This window comes from Sphaerodactylus townsendi, linkage group LG06 (genome assembly GCF_021028975.2).
Source record: "Sphaerodactylus townsendi isolate TG3544 linkage group LG06, MPM_Stown_v2.3, whole genome shotgun sequence".
Lineage (NCBI taxonomy): Eukaryota > Metazoa > Chordata > Lepidosauria > Squamata > Sphaerodactylidae > Sphaerodactylus > Sphaerodactylus townsendi.
The window spans coordinates 41,974,112-41,987,816 of record NC_059430.1 but is presented as its reverse complement, the minus strand read 5'-3'; the positions used below and the strand labels follow the sequence as shown (position 1 = coordinate 41,987,816).

Sequence of the window (13,705 nt, the reverse complement as noted above, 5' to 3'; positions counted from 1 at the left end):
CCAAGAGGAATATTTCAGGTTTCCTTCGCATCTTGCACTTTAACGTTTCGTCTATAATATTGATTATTTCTTCCCAATACTCCCTTATCTTTTCACATTCCCACCACATGTGTAACAATGTTCCTCTTTCCTTTTGGCATTTCCAACACCTATCGCTTTTCATCCTTTTCATTTTATTCTACCTAACCGGGGTATAGCACCATCTAAAATACATCTTTTGCAAATTTTCTCTTAAATCTATTGCTAGTGTAAATTTCATGTTACTTTGCCAAACTCTATCCCATTCCTCTAAAGTTTTATTTCTCCCTGTGTCTTGTGCCCATGCTATCATCTTTTCATTGACTTTTTCTGGTTCTGTCTTATAATTATTTTCTTATTGTTTTCTAAAACTGCTTTTTCAAACTCATTTTGCTTCACTTGGAAACCGCTCCTCACTTTATCTTTCTTATATGTTTCTTGAAATTGTGTGTATTGAAACCATTGACAGGGTTTTCCTTGTATTGAAATTTCTGTTCTATCTTTTAATTTAACTTCTTTCCCTTCTATTTTCAATAGATTTTTATAATTTTCCTAGTGTTTATTTTCCCTAAATTCTTCCATTTTCAAGGATTCTACTCTAGATATCTACAATGGGGTTTTGGTATAAAACCAATCTCTGGCCCTTTCCGCATGGGCCATTTACGGCGCCCTGGGGACGGCAAAAACGCCATCCCCAGGGAGCCGTTCGCACAGGCGGCGCTGCTAAAATGCAGCAGCGCCGACCTGGCTCCCCTCCTCCACCCCCAGGGCGGCGTCAGGCTGCCTCCAAAAACCTCCCTCCTGGAGGGAGGTTTTTGGAAAACAGCGCATTCCCGGCGGCGCGGTGCGAACGGCACCACCGGGAACATGCTGTTTTATCCGTCCCTCTCCCGCTCACCTCGTCGCCTTTGTCACCCTGCTGGCCTCCTGAGACCCTCCCTCACTGTCCTCCAACCCCAGAGGTTGGAGGGCAGCGTGGGCGGGTCTTAGGAGGCCAGCAGGGCGACAGTGACGAGGTGAGTGGGAGAGGGATGGGGAAGAGGCGGCTCCGTGCGGAGCATTCTCTCCTGTGCCGGCCTCTGCGGGGGCCGCTCGTACGCTCCTGTGCGAAAGGCCCCCACCCCTCCACCGGCAGAATTCCTGCCGGTGCAGGGGCGCCCTTTCCGCTGTGCGGAAAGGGCCTCTGTATTTCAACCAAACCCTAGCTAAAGCTTTCCGTATTAGATGTGAATTGAAGTTCTTATAATTTTTATTCTCTATTTATTTATTTATTTATTGGATTTTATAAACCACCTTATCCCCAAAGGGCTCCAAGGGAATAAGAACTTTGAATAGATTGCCATCCTTTGAATAGATTGTAGCCTTCTAATATTAACACCTTTTTATTTACCAATTCTATCCAGTCCTTTATCCACAATATTACACAGGCTTCATAATATAATTGAAAATTTGGTAATGCAAACCCTTCTTCTGTCCTTTTATTTATCATATATATATATCTATCTCTAATTCTACTATGCTTATTATTCCAAATAAATTTATTAATTGCTATTCTCCAAATTGTAAATATTTTATCTGACAAAATTACCAGAAGGTTTTGAAAATAATATATTAATTTTGGTAATATATTGTTTTTATTACTGCTATTTTCCCTGATAAAGATAAATGCAGATTTTTCCAAGTCTTCAGATCCTGTTTGATACTCTTCCATATTTTCCCATAGTTATCCTTATTATTTTTAGCTCTTAACTCTAAACCTTATTTGCAATTTTGAATCCTGATAAATATTTAAATTATTTTATTTCTTTCTGTTTCATATTTAATGCCAATACTTTTGTTTTTTTCTATATTAATCTTTAGTCCTGATAATTGTCCAAATCTTTCTAGAATTTCGTTTACTCTTTGAATGTTCTCTATTGGTTCTTCTACTATTAACACTAGGTCATCTGCAAATGCTTTGTATTTATAACTTTGACCTTTTATTTTTAATCCTTTCCATATCTTCTCTGTTTCCATTCTTCTCGTCAAAATGTCTAAGTGTACTATGAATAACAGTGGGGACAGTGGACACCCCTGTCTAGTCCCCTTAGTTATCCTAAATTTCCTAGAGAGCTGATTATTTATTTTAATAGTTGCTATTTGCTTTTGATATATAGTCTTTATTGCATCTAGGAACAGACCTTTAATTTCTCTTCTTTCCAATACTTTCATTAGGAATTTCCAGTTAACACTATCGAAGGCTTTAAAAGCATCTAAGAAAACTAGGGCTAATTTTTGTGTCAAATTTTTTTCCTGCATATTCTATAATGTCTATCACCGTTCTTATATTGCCTGCCTGGTATAAATGCAGCTTGGTTATCATTGATATATTTTTCTACATATTTTTTCAATCTCTCACTCAATATTTTAGCAAAAATCTTGTAGTCTTGACCAAACTTCACAAAACCTGAGTGGTATCAGTAGGAGACCTACTGATCAGTAGGAGGCCTATAGAGACAATGGAAGTCAACCAGACTCTGGTTACCAATTTTGTGTGGTGGGTTTCACAACAGATCCAATCCTGCGCCTGGTCTTTTTTGTGCTGTTCTTGGTCTCATACACTCTCACCCTGACTGGGAACCTGGGTCTCATGGCTCTGATCTACCTTGATTCCTGCTTGCATACACCCATGTACTTTTTTGTGGGCAACCTTTCCTTTCTGGATGTCTGGTACTCCTCAGTGTACACTCCCCGGATCCTGTCTGACTGTGTGTCTGGGAACAATGTCATGTCTCTTGCTGGCTGTGCAGCCCAGTTCTTCTTCTCTGCTGGCCTGGCCTACAGCGAGTGCTTCCTACTGGCTGCCATGGCATATGACCGTTATGTGGCCATCTGCAACCCACTACTCTATGCCACTGCCATGCCCAAGAAGGTCTGCATCCAACTGGTTGTTGCTTCTTATGTAGCTGGCTTTGTCGATGCCATCATACTCACAGGCAACACCTTCAGCCTTCGCTTCTGTGGGGACAATACCATCGACGATTTCCTTTGTGACGTGCCACTACTTCTGAAGATGGCCTGTGGTGATACTCAAGTTTATGAACTTATCCTGACTTCTGTCACTGGTTGCAATGTGTTGGCAACTAGTGCTCTTATCCTGGGTTCCTACATTGGGATTGTGGCAGCCATCATACGCATCCGCTCTGCTGCTGGGAGGCGCAAGGCCTTCTCTACTTGTTCTGCTCATCTAATCTCTGTCTCCTTGTTCTATATTTCCAGCTCCCAGCACACTCCAACCTGGGACAAGGTAAATGCTTTGTTCTATACCGTGAATCCAACCTCATTATCGGCTTACATGATTTACAGCTTAACAATAAAGATGTAAGAAGAAGTGACCTTCAAGAAAGTGCTGGGGAGGTTCTTCTCTCAAAAGTAAATGGCAGTGACGTTGTGTCTGTTCATATAATATAAATATGAGAGTGAAATAGTATTATCCTGTTAATGTCATTTCTTACTACAACACAAGAGGCTGATGGTACCACCAGTATTCCTTTAAATGGGTGATTTCAAAACTTTATTAAGGTTTTATTTTTCATCCTGTATACTTTTATTGCATTCCTCTTCTAGTCCTATTTCGGCCCTGCTTCTTCCTGGCAAAATCTGTCATAGAATTCAACCTATGGAAGAAAAAAAACAGTAAGAAATACCAAAAAAGTAAATTAATCTTAATCCACTTCAGTTCTATCCTGTAAGGTAAGGCATGAAAGAAATAATGAACCTCACTTTCGAAACATCTGAGATGTCAAACCTACTCTCATTGCTTTGAACCAGCATATAGAATTAGTAAAGGCAGCTTTCCTCATGATGTACAAAAACAGCACCATGCACTACAGGAATGAGGAAGGCTACCAAAGAATTCCCTTCAATTGAGTTATAAAAGATACAGGAAGCTTCTTAAAGGTCCGGAACTGTACAACAATAAACACAGGCATAATCCTAGTGTGGCTCTTTTGTAAAGAGGAAACAACTATGCGCAAGCACACTCAAGGTCTGAAATGGCTTTGAGCAGGGTGGCCAGTCTCCAGGGAATAGCTGGAAATCTCCTGGAATTACAACAGTTCTCCAGGCAACAGAGATCAAATTATGCCTGGAGAAAATGGAGCTTTGCAAAGATGGCCTCTATGGCTTTATACCCTTACTGCTTGAGGTCCTTCCCCTACACAGCCTCCCTGAGTCAACCCTAGCTCTCATTGGAAATAATGGGAGATTAGAGTAGCCAGCACTTTGGGACCCATTAAATAGGCATCCCTGAAGTTAAGCTTCACTTAAACCTGGTTGCTTTTATCAGGACAGTCTTCTGAAGCTACCCTCTGAATTTTGGTATCACTACTCTAAAAGATGCTCCCATGGACACCCCCAGAGAATTCTCCACCAAGCTACTGTGGAGATCAGTCAATTCCAGGGGGAGAACCTATTAGGCTTCCTTAAGAATCTGTGTGGGGGGAAAGGTCATTTTTCCCTACCATGGAAATAGACAGGACTTGCTATTCTGCTCCAGTTAAGATTGTGCTTCAGGATTTGGAGGGGGGGCTCTGGTAAGAAGTGTTGTTCCAGATAGGAGACACTAAATTATCTACACAACTATCCACTAGCCTACTCCTCTAGAAACTACCCAAGTTTGTTGAAGATTGGTTGGGTGGGGTCAAATTCTGTGGGCACCCAAGTAAAGGAAAAGTTGGTGCCTAAAGAATTTGAATTTCTACCGAAACTTCAACAAACTTGGATGATTCCTGGGAGCAAAGTCTCCAGCAGCTGCACAGCAAATTTGATGCCCCTATCTGGAACAACACCCCCACAATAACCCCTCCCAGTATCCCTTTAGTGCAATCAGAGGCGAAGGCAACTTCACCCCATCCTCCCACTTTTTCAAATGGAAGAGAAAAACAGAGAAGCATGCCCTACCTTTCCAATGCTCTTCTGAGTGATAGTAATCCCTGCCAAAAGTGACGAGGGGCATAATGCCTCAGGCCCCCTCCCCAGTGTGGTGACATGGTTGGGGCAGGGGTGTTCTGGGGCGGGGCAGGGGTGAGTGGCACCATACACAACAGGGTAGCGTGTGGCGCTGCGCCCTGGAGTGCGGATTTCCCGCCCGGCTCTGCCCCTAAATGCCTCTACACTCACATCCCTACAGCTAACATCACAACAATAGAGCCACTCTAGAAAAAACCAATTAATCACACAACTAAGCACACAGCCACCAAGACGTCATGAACCCTAACAGAAACAAGGCAATACACAAGACTACAACACCAAGACAGGGAATATGCTTGCTAGGCCTGACTCCCACTAGCAGTCATGGAGCTACAAGGGGGCGGGGGGTGCACCATGCACCGGGCGCACACCTGGGGGCATGAAAAATCGTCCCCAGGTCCCTCCCCCTTTTCCCCACCCCACGGCGCCCTCCATGACGCCCCCCTATCCTAAGGTGACCAGATGGTCACCTTGTGAACCCAGGATGGGGGTAGGCGGCTGCGCGCACGCGCGTACACTCACATGCGCAGCCGCAGGAGCGCATGGCCTTCTGGGGCGCTGCCGTTTCCCGTCACAGGGCGGGAAACGGCAGTGCCCCAGAAGGCCATGTGCATGCGGGCGCGCGCACGGGAGGCTGCCACACTGCCTTGCGCCCCAGAAGGCAGTGCGGCAGCCTCCCAAAAATCGGGAAAATGGAAAGAACCTGCAGGATGTGGGACAAATTGTGCGAAGGCGGGACTGTCCCGCCAAAAGCGGGACGGCTGGTCAGCCTACCCTATCCCTCTCCCACACTTACCTTAGTTCCTTTCCTTTTCTAGAACTTTTTCAGGCTGCAAAAGGCCTGTTTGCAGTAAAAACGGCCTGAGGAACTACAGTTCCCATGAGACCTTGGGGCTCACAAGGTCTCCTGGGAAGTATAGTTCCCATCAGGCCGTTTTTACTGAGAACAGGCCTTTTGCAGCCTGAAAAAGTTCTGGAAAAGGAAAGGAACTAAGGTAAGTGTGGGAAGGGAGGAAGCAGGGAAGGAGGCACCGCTGGGGGGGGGGGGGGGCTGGACGCCACCCAGGAGGAGAACTCAAGCGCAGGGCGCCAGTTTAAATTGCCAGCTAATGCCTCTCTGCCCACTAGCACAAAACACCAAACTACAACACTAGAACTCAGATACAATCCAATGGTGCAATCACATCAGCCCTCTTGGTGTAAACCAAACCACAATTCAAGTACAATAGAAGTGGGGGCAGAGGGAGCAATGCTACTTCCACACATAGGTGAAACAGAACAATCCATACATACAAATACTTAACCTATAGGAGGAAAAATGGATTTACAGTACCTGCTTCTGTGATACCCTGCTTGGTAAGATTCATTGCTTCATCCCAAATCCAGCTCTGTATGTCTTTGAGATGGGCCTCCAGAAGGAGGTAAGATGGAGAGGGTTTCCATGCACCCTGTTCCTCTTTCTCTCATCAGGCCTACCACCATTACAGCCTTCAGGCATAAATTGTGCCTTTGGTGCTCTGGTGCATTTTTCATTCTGACACTGCCCTCCCCCTTTCCCCATCAGTCCTGAAAGAGTGTCAGGATCCAGGCATCTAAAAATGAAGTTTAAAAAAGAGAAACTCAATTATAAATCCATTGCTAATATCCAGGTTTCCAGCTAATACATGAACTTATATTTCTATATGAAGAAAGGGAGATATAAAGTTTGTTTGTTTGTTTGTTTATTGGATTTCATAGACCGCCTCATCCCCGAAGGGTTCTAGGCGGTTTACAGCATTTCAACGTCTGGCACAATCAATAATTAAAAAATCAATTAAAACCCTTAAAATTCAGTAGCTTAGCCCAACAATCTCATAAAAAACAGAGACAGCTTAAAAGAATCCCATGGTAGCATCAGCCACGTTCCTAAGGTCGAGAGGGGAAGGCAGTGCCAAAAAGATAGAAAAGTGCATTGCTTTCGTGTGATTAAAGTTGCTTATCTCTGCTTTGTCACACCTTACAAGAGCAAAATGTTTCTCCTTTCATTCATCAACAATTGATGCTAGAACTGTATCACCTAATTATATGCCTTCATTAACTTCTCTTACATTTCCCCAATGGTAATTTTTAATTTCCCAATTTTTCTTGCTGTCTCCCTGGGGCATAAAATCCATGATGTAACTTCGAGAGGCTGGACAAGACTTGTTAAACCTATGGACCATTATCCTTTCCTTTTTTACCCCGATCCACGTGGGAACAAACGTGACACAGCAAGATTTTGAGGCTCTGGGGAAGGAAGCCTTGGAAGGATCTGGAGTGTACAATGTTATCTTTTCATCTCTATGCTCCCAGTCAGAAGTGTAATCAGAAGACAAACTGTTCTGCAGCCCTGGGCTGAAACCTGAGTTGGATGCCCTCCCCCATGGCATGCAAGCCACTCCACCACTTGACCTGAATTTTTTTTTTTGCACCAGGACATTGAAAAAGTGCGTGCAGGGGTGAATTTTTAGACATATCTAGCACTAAAAAAAATTTCCAGCGATATCATCAGGAGACTGTCATTATGCTACCCCCCACTTTGGAGTGAGAGTTTGAGCTCAAGGAGTCCCAAAGTGCCAGACTACCAAAGTGCATACCCCATCCCCCATTGTTTCCAATGGGAGCTAATCCCCAAATTGCGTGCCCTATGCAGCCCTTTGTCTGGAGTTAGGTCAAAACTCCTTGGAATCAGCCGCTTGGCTGAAGGGCTTTTAGATTCTGGCTAGAATTCATTTTTTCTCTCAGACTGTAATTCCCTAGTCCACAAATCCTGCTCCTCTGTACCCATTCCAACCCCTAGTTTTCCATAATTGAAGAAAAAATGGCCTCTATTGGACTGTCGAGAGGTAGATTCACTTTATACATTGTCCTATTCAGGAGCTTATAGAAAATTAAAAGGTAGAGAGTTCTCTAATCACCGCAGCCAAGAAAACATGCTACCCCATCCCACATTCTTTGCTAAGGAGATGGGGGCTACCCTTTTGAGGGTCCATAACTTTGCACCCCCTGAACCAAACTACACCAAATCTTGGTGCCATAATGACAGTCTCCAGATGATACCCTGAACTTTTGGTGCTGATATGTCCAAGAATGCTCTCCCTGCAAGAACATCCCGAAATTTGCCCAAGAATCTTTGTTCTGCGTTGAGTTTTCTGCATTGCTGTCAATGGGGGGGTTGCCCAGGCTGGGGGGCACATTTCTGGAAGAGCACAGTCTCCAAACTTTCAGGGTCTCATCAAGAGACTGCCCTGTGATTCGAGATTTTGTGCAGCTTGGTTCAGAGACAAAGTTATCGAAGATCCCTCAAAACTGCCAGCCCCACATCTCCCTGTGGCTCCCAAGGTGAAACAATGGGGATAAAGGGCACCCCCTTTGGATTCAAGGGAGTCCAAAGTAGAGAGACATCGAAGGAGCATGGTGCAGAACTTCCTTTGGGCTCCCTGAACCAAACCTCACCAAACTTGGGGGGTAGCATAAGGACAGTCTCCTGATGATGCAGCTAAGAGAATTTTGGTGCCGCTAGCCTAAAAGCTACAATCTTCACAGACCAAAAAAATAGAAAATGCACTAAAAAATACCCAAAAAACAAACCCAGCATTTTGATGCCTGACAAGGTGATACCCTAGAGCAGCTGCGCACCTTGCCCAATGGGCATTATGCCAGTGCTCCCAGTTGAAGGACATGGCCCAGGGAGAGAAAGAAGAATAGTGAAAGTGAATAATTGGCTTCACAAGTGGTGCCGGCAGAATGATTTGGGTTCCTGGACCATGGTCTGTGGTTGCATGAAGAAGGAGGACTGCCTGGCAAGGGATGGGTTGCACCTCACACCTGTAAATAGAAACATCTTTGCCAGGAGGCTCACAAACCTGATCCTCAGAAGGGCTTTAAAACTGAGGGGGAGGGAGACATTATTCAAATGAACAGGAGTTCATCAGAGTGATTAGTGATGATAGTCCAAAGGTTATAGAGAGAACTGAGCAAATGGAGTCAAGAAGCCATCAATGGGAGGAAAAAAAAACTTAAAGAAGCAGCCAGAGGAGAATGCACCATGTCATGCATTAATGTCTCTGCATCGTGCACAAAGCATGGGAAATAAACAAGATGAACTTGAACTCTTAACACAGAAAACAAATGTGATATTATAGGTATCCCACTATAAGGGCAGGTACAGGATGAGTGTCATGATGATTGGAACATAAGCATTGAAAGAGCATAACCTATTTCAAGAGAATCCGATCTGAAATAGGAAAAGGGGAGGAGGAGGGTTATAGGTAAAGGATTATGCAGCTGTGAGCGGAGTCTGCAATAAATCCTGCACCCAGGTTGAGAGTATTTGGGTAAAGAATTAAGGGGGAGAGAAATAGCATTGATCTGGCCCTTGATCCAGAAGAGATGGATGATGCATTCTTGGAACAGATGATTAGGCTTTCAGAAAAGGAAAGAAATAGTAATAATGGGAGATTTCAGTTATCCAGATGTTTGCTGGGAGTCAAACTCTTCCATGACTATCAGGCCCAACAGATTTCTCACTTGCCTTGCAGACAATTTCATGGTCCAGAAGGCAGAAGAAGCAACAAGGGGAACGACTATTTTAGATCTGCTCCTAACCAATAATAATGACCTGATTAGTGGAGTGTAAGTGGTAGAATCTTTCGGTGTAGTGGTGGGATTCAGCAGGTTCGCACCACTTCGGCAGAACTGGTTGTTAAAATGGTGCTTGTAAAGAACCAGTTGTTAAATTATTTGAATCCCACCATTACAACTGGTTGTTAATTATTTGAATCCCACCACTGCTTAGGTGGGAGTGATCATGTTCTCCTGGAGTTTGTTATAAAGTGGAAAGGGAGTGCTAAGTCATACACACATTCTAGACTTTAAGAAAGCAGATTTCAGTAAGCTTAGGAATCTACTGGGTATGATCCCGTGGTCAAAAATACTAAAAGAGAAGGAAGTGCATGATGACTGGGAATTTCTTAAAAGTGAGAACTTAAGGGCACAATTTCAAACAGTTCCAATGAGGAAAAAATGAGAGGTGTCTAAGGAAACCAAGATGGATGTCTAAAGAACATTCAACCGAGCTAAGATTTAAAAAGGACATGTAAAAGAAATGGAAAAGGGGGGAAATCAACACAGCGGAATTCAAACAAATAACGAGGATATGTATGAAGAAAGTCAGAAAAGCTAAAGCTCACAATGAGCTGAGACTTGCCAGAGAGGTTAAAAAAAAGCTTTTTGGAGCATGTCCATAGCCAAAGGAAGAAAAGTGATAGGATAGAGTCACTGCATGGAGAAGATGGCAAAATGCTAACAGGGGCTGAAGAAAAGGCAGAACTATCATCTCTCTCTCTCTCTCTCTCTCTCTCTCTCTCTCTCTGTATCTATCTATCTATCTATCTATCTATCTATCTATACCGTCCTATCCCCGAGGGGCTCTGGGTGGTGTACAACATAAAATCTACCACAATAAAACCAAACAAAGGGAGCAAATTAACTACATAAAGTAAACTACAATTTGCACAGGTTCCATCAGTTTTAAAATATAATAACTAAATCCCTTTAAAACCAGCAGTTAACACAATTAAAAGGCATCCAATGAGACCCATACTTAAAGCCCTCCCCAAGAGGGGGAAATGGCGGATCCCCTTAATATAAAGGGATCTTGATATAAAGGATATAAAGGATCCTGATATAAAGAACTACTCAACACCTTCTTTGCCTCAGTCTTTTCCCAAAAAGGAAACGGTGCTCATCCAGGGGAAAATGAAACAGAAGATACAGTAGGAGAAATTCAGCCCAGAATAAAGAGGTAGTGCAGGAACACCTGGCTACTTTAAACTAGGTCAAATCTCCAGGCCCTGATGAGTTACATCCCAGGGTATTAAAAGAACTGGCAGAAGTAATCTCAGAACCACTTGCTCTAATCTTTGAGAAATCCTGGAGAACAGGAGAATTCCCAGTGGACTCAAGGAGGGCTAATATTATCCCCATCTTCAAAAAGAGGAAAAGGAGGACCCTAATAATTACTATCCAGTCAGCCTGACATCAATACCAGGAAAGATTCTGGCACTTAGAAGGGAATACTGTGATCACAAAAAGCCAGCATGGGTTTCTGAAAAAAAAGTCATGCCAGACTAATCTTTTTTTGATAGAGTGACAAGCTTGGCAGATGAAGGGAATGCCGTGGACATAGCATACCTTGATTTTAGTAAAGCTTTTGACAAGGTGCCCCATAATATTCTTTCAAGTAAGCTAGTGAAATAATTGGTTGACTGACTGAACTCAAAGGGTGCTTGTCAATGGTTCATCTTCATCCTGGAGAGTAGCGGGGTGCCCCAGGGTCCTGTCCTGGGCCCAGTGCTATTCAATATTTTTATCAATGACTTGGATGATGGAATAGAGGGCATGCTAGGAGAGGTAGCTAATACCTCAGAGGACATAGTCAGAATTCAAGACGACCTGGACAGATTTGGGAACCTGGACAGATTAGGGAACTGGGCCAAAACAAACAAAATGAATTTCAACATAAATAACTGTAAGATACTACACTTAGGTAGAAAAAATGCACAGATATAGGATGGGGCACACCTGGCTTGACAACACTACATGTGAAAGGGATCTGGGAGTCTTAGTAGACCACAGAGGAGGGCAACCAAAATGGTAAAAGCTCTGGAATCCATGTCCTATGAGGAGAGACTTAAGTAGTTCAGTATGTTTAGTTTGGTGAAGAGAAGATTAAGAGGTAACATGATAGCCATGTTTAGATATTTGAAGGGATGTCATGTTGGTGAGGGAGCAAGCTTGTTTTCTGCTGCTCCAGTGACTAGGAGTAATGGTTTTAAGGTGAAGGAAAATAGATCCCATCTAAACATCAGGAAAAAGTTCCTGACAGCCAGAGCTGTTCCAACAGTGGAATGCATTACCTTGGAGTGTGGTGGAGTCTCCTTTGGAGGTTTTTAAAGAGAGGCTGGGTGGCCGTCTGTCAGGAATGCTTTGATTATGTGTTCCTGCATTGGACTTGCTGGCGCTTGGGGTCTCTTCCAACTCTATGATTCTATGATTCTATGCCACGATGAGATGTGTTGCCATGGAGAAACACATCTCACCATGACATGCCTCTGAAGATGCCAGCCACACACAACCACACACACACACAAAACCCATAACAGCCAGTTGATTTTGCCTGTGAAAGCCTTTTACAATACATTATACTTACAATGTTTAAAAATAAAAAACTAGGATAGTTATACCTTCAAATTCCATAAATATCCCTAATAGTACAATTTTACATGCTAAGTTATAAATAATGTTTTCATGTTGTTAAATGAGTAATAGAAATTTACCATTGATGGGAAAGTAATAATATGTATATTTCACATACCCCTCCCTTTTCTGTGGCTTCAAAATTTCCCAAAATTTTACATCTTAATATTAATATGCAACTTCCCACCGCACTGCTCTTTGCAGCTCACCTAGAGGAGTCCAGGTAGGCGCTCTGAGGCTTTCCCCCACAGCAGCTCACTTGGAATACTCCAGGCAGGCACACTGAGGCCTCCTCCCTCCCCCACCTCTAGGTGATCAGTGCAGACTGCTCTGGACAGGCATGCTGAGGTTTTCTCCCTCTTCCCCCCTCCCAATTTATTTCTCTTTCCCGCTCTCTGTCAATGTCTCACCCCAACTGTTTCAGGCATGTGCCGTGAGGCCCCTGCTGAGAGCCCTGAAAGCCGCTGGTGAGCCCAGTGTGGCTCCCAGGCTGTACCACCACAGCAGCCTGAGGTAAGTGATTCCTCTGCATAGAGAACACCTTTTTATTTTGGGAGTAATTTAAAAACCCCTATTTGTTTTTAGTTCTCTGAATTTTTTGCAAACTTGGGGAGCATATATACACACACTTCTTCATAAGGCATAATGGTTCATTGAATTATCTACATACAGGTAGTTAGAGCAACATATCTATGCCCCCTCGTGGCCAACTGCAGTGGAGCATGCTTTTAAAGGTTCTTCCAGCATTATACTATGGTCTTTTGCTGTTGTGTCTCAGGAGAAATCCCTTCTTTTTAGGAGCTTATTGTTTCTGTTTTATGATCTAAAGGTGAGTGTACCAAACTGACAATCTAGAGTTAGCCAGAATTGGGGGGAAGAAGGATTGCCTTATGCTAACTAAGCTAAATTCTCCCCTTTTCAACATAGCCCAAGCCTTATTATTCACTTCAAGTTACTACCAAAAGAATGAGAGGGTGAATGTCATACAATATGAGATGCTGGCATCACTGTGGATGAGCAAAAACTGAGAGACATACTTTCCCCCCATTTTGCAGCTTTCAGGATGCTGGGGATGAGATTGTAACTCCAAACATCTTTGATTCATAGCTGTGAGGCGTTTCTTACAGATTGATCAGGTAAATGGTGGCATCTGTGAAGAAACAGCTTTTTCCACTGGAGCTTTGAACGGAACATATAACCTTTTTTTTCTGGGCAGGAGGAAAGTTGGAAGTCAGTTCAATTACTTTCCAGTCTCACCATAGCCACTTTTTAAAGAAATGCTAAAAACACACAGTGGGATGGGTCAACCTCTGCCCCACCTCCCTTATTCAAGCAGGGATCTGGTGGTTCTAATGTACTAGGAAAAACTTCAGAAGAAAACTTCTTGGGGCTTCAGGAA

The 13,705-nt window shown here is 43.4% G+C and overlaps 1 protein-coding gene across 1 annotated transcript in view; it reads left to right on the top strand.

The window, feature by feature from the left end:
• Positions 1-13,413, top strand: part of LOC125435352 (olfactory receptor 1013-like) — a 19,883-nt gene extending 6,470 nt beyond the window's left edge. The window contains exons 2-4 of the mRNA XM_048501541.1: positions 2,501-3,304; positions 12,731-12,819; positions 13,362-13,413. Coding sequence (XP_048357498.1) covers positions 2,501-3,304; positions 12,731-12,819; positions 13,362-13,413 — 945 coding nt within the window. The remainder of the gene's footprint in view (positions 1-2,500; positions 3,305-12,730; positions 12,820-13,361) is intronic.
• The last annotated feature ends 292 nt before the right edge of the window (positions 13,414-13,705 follow it).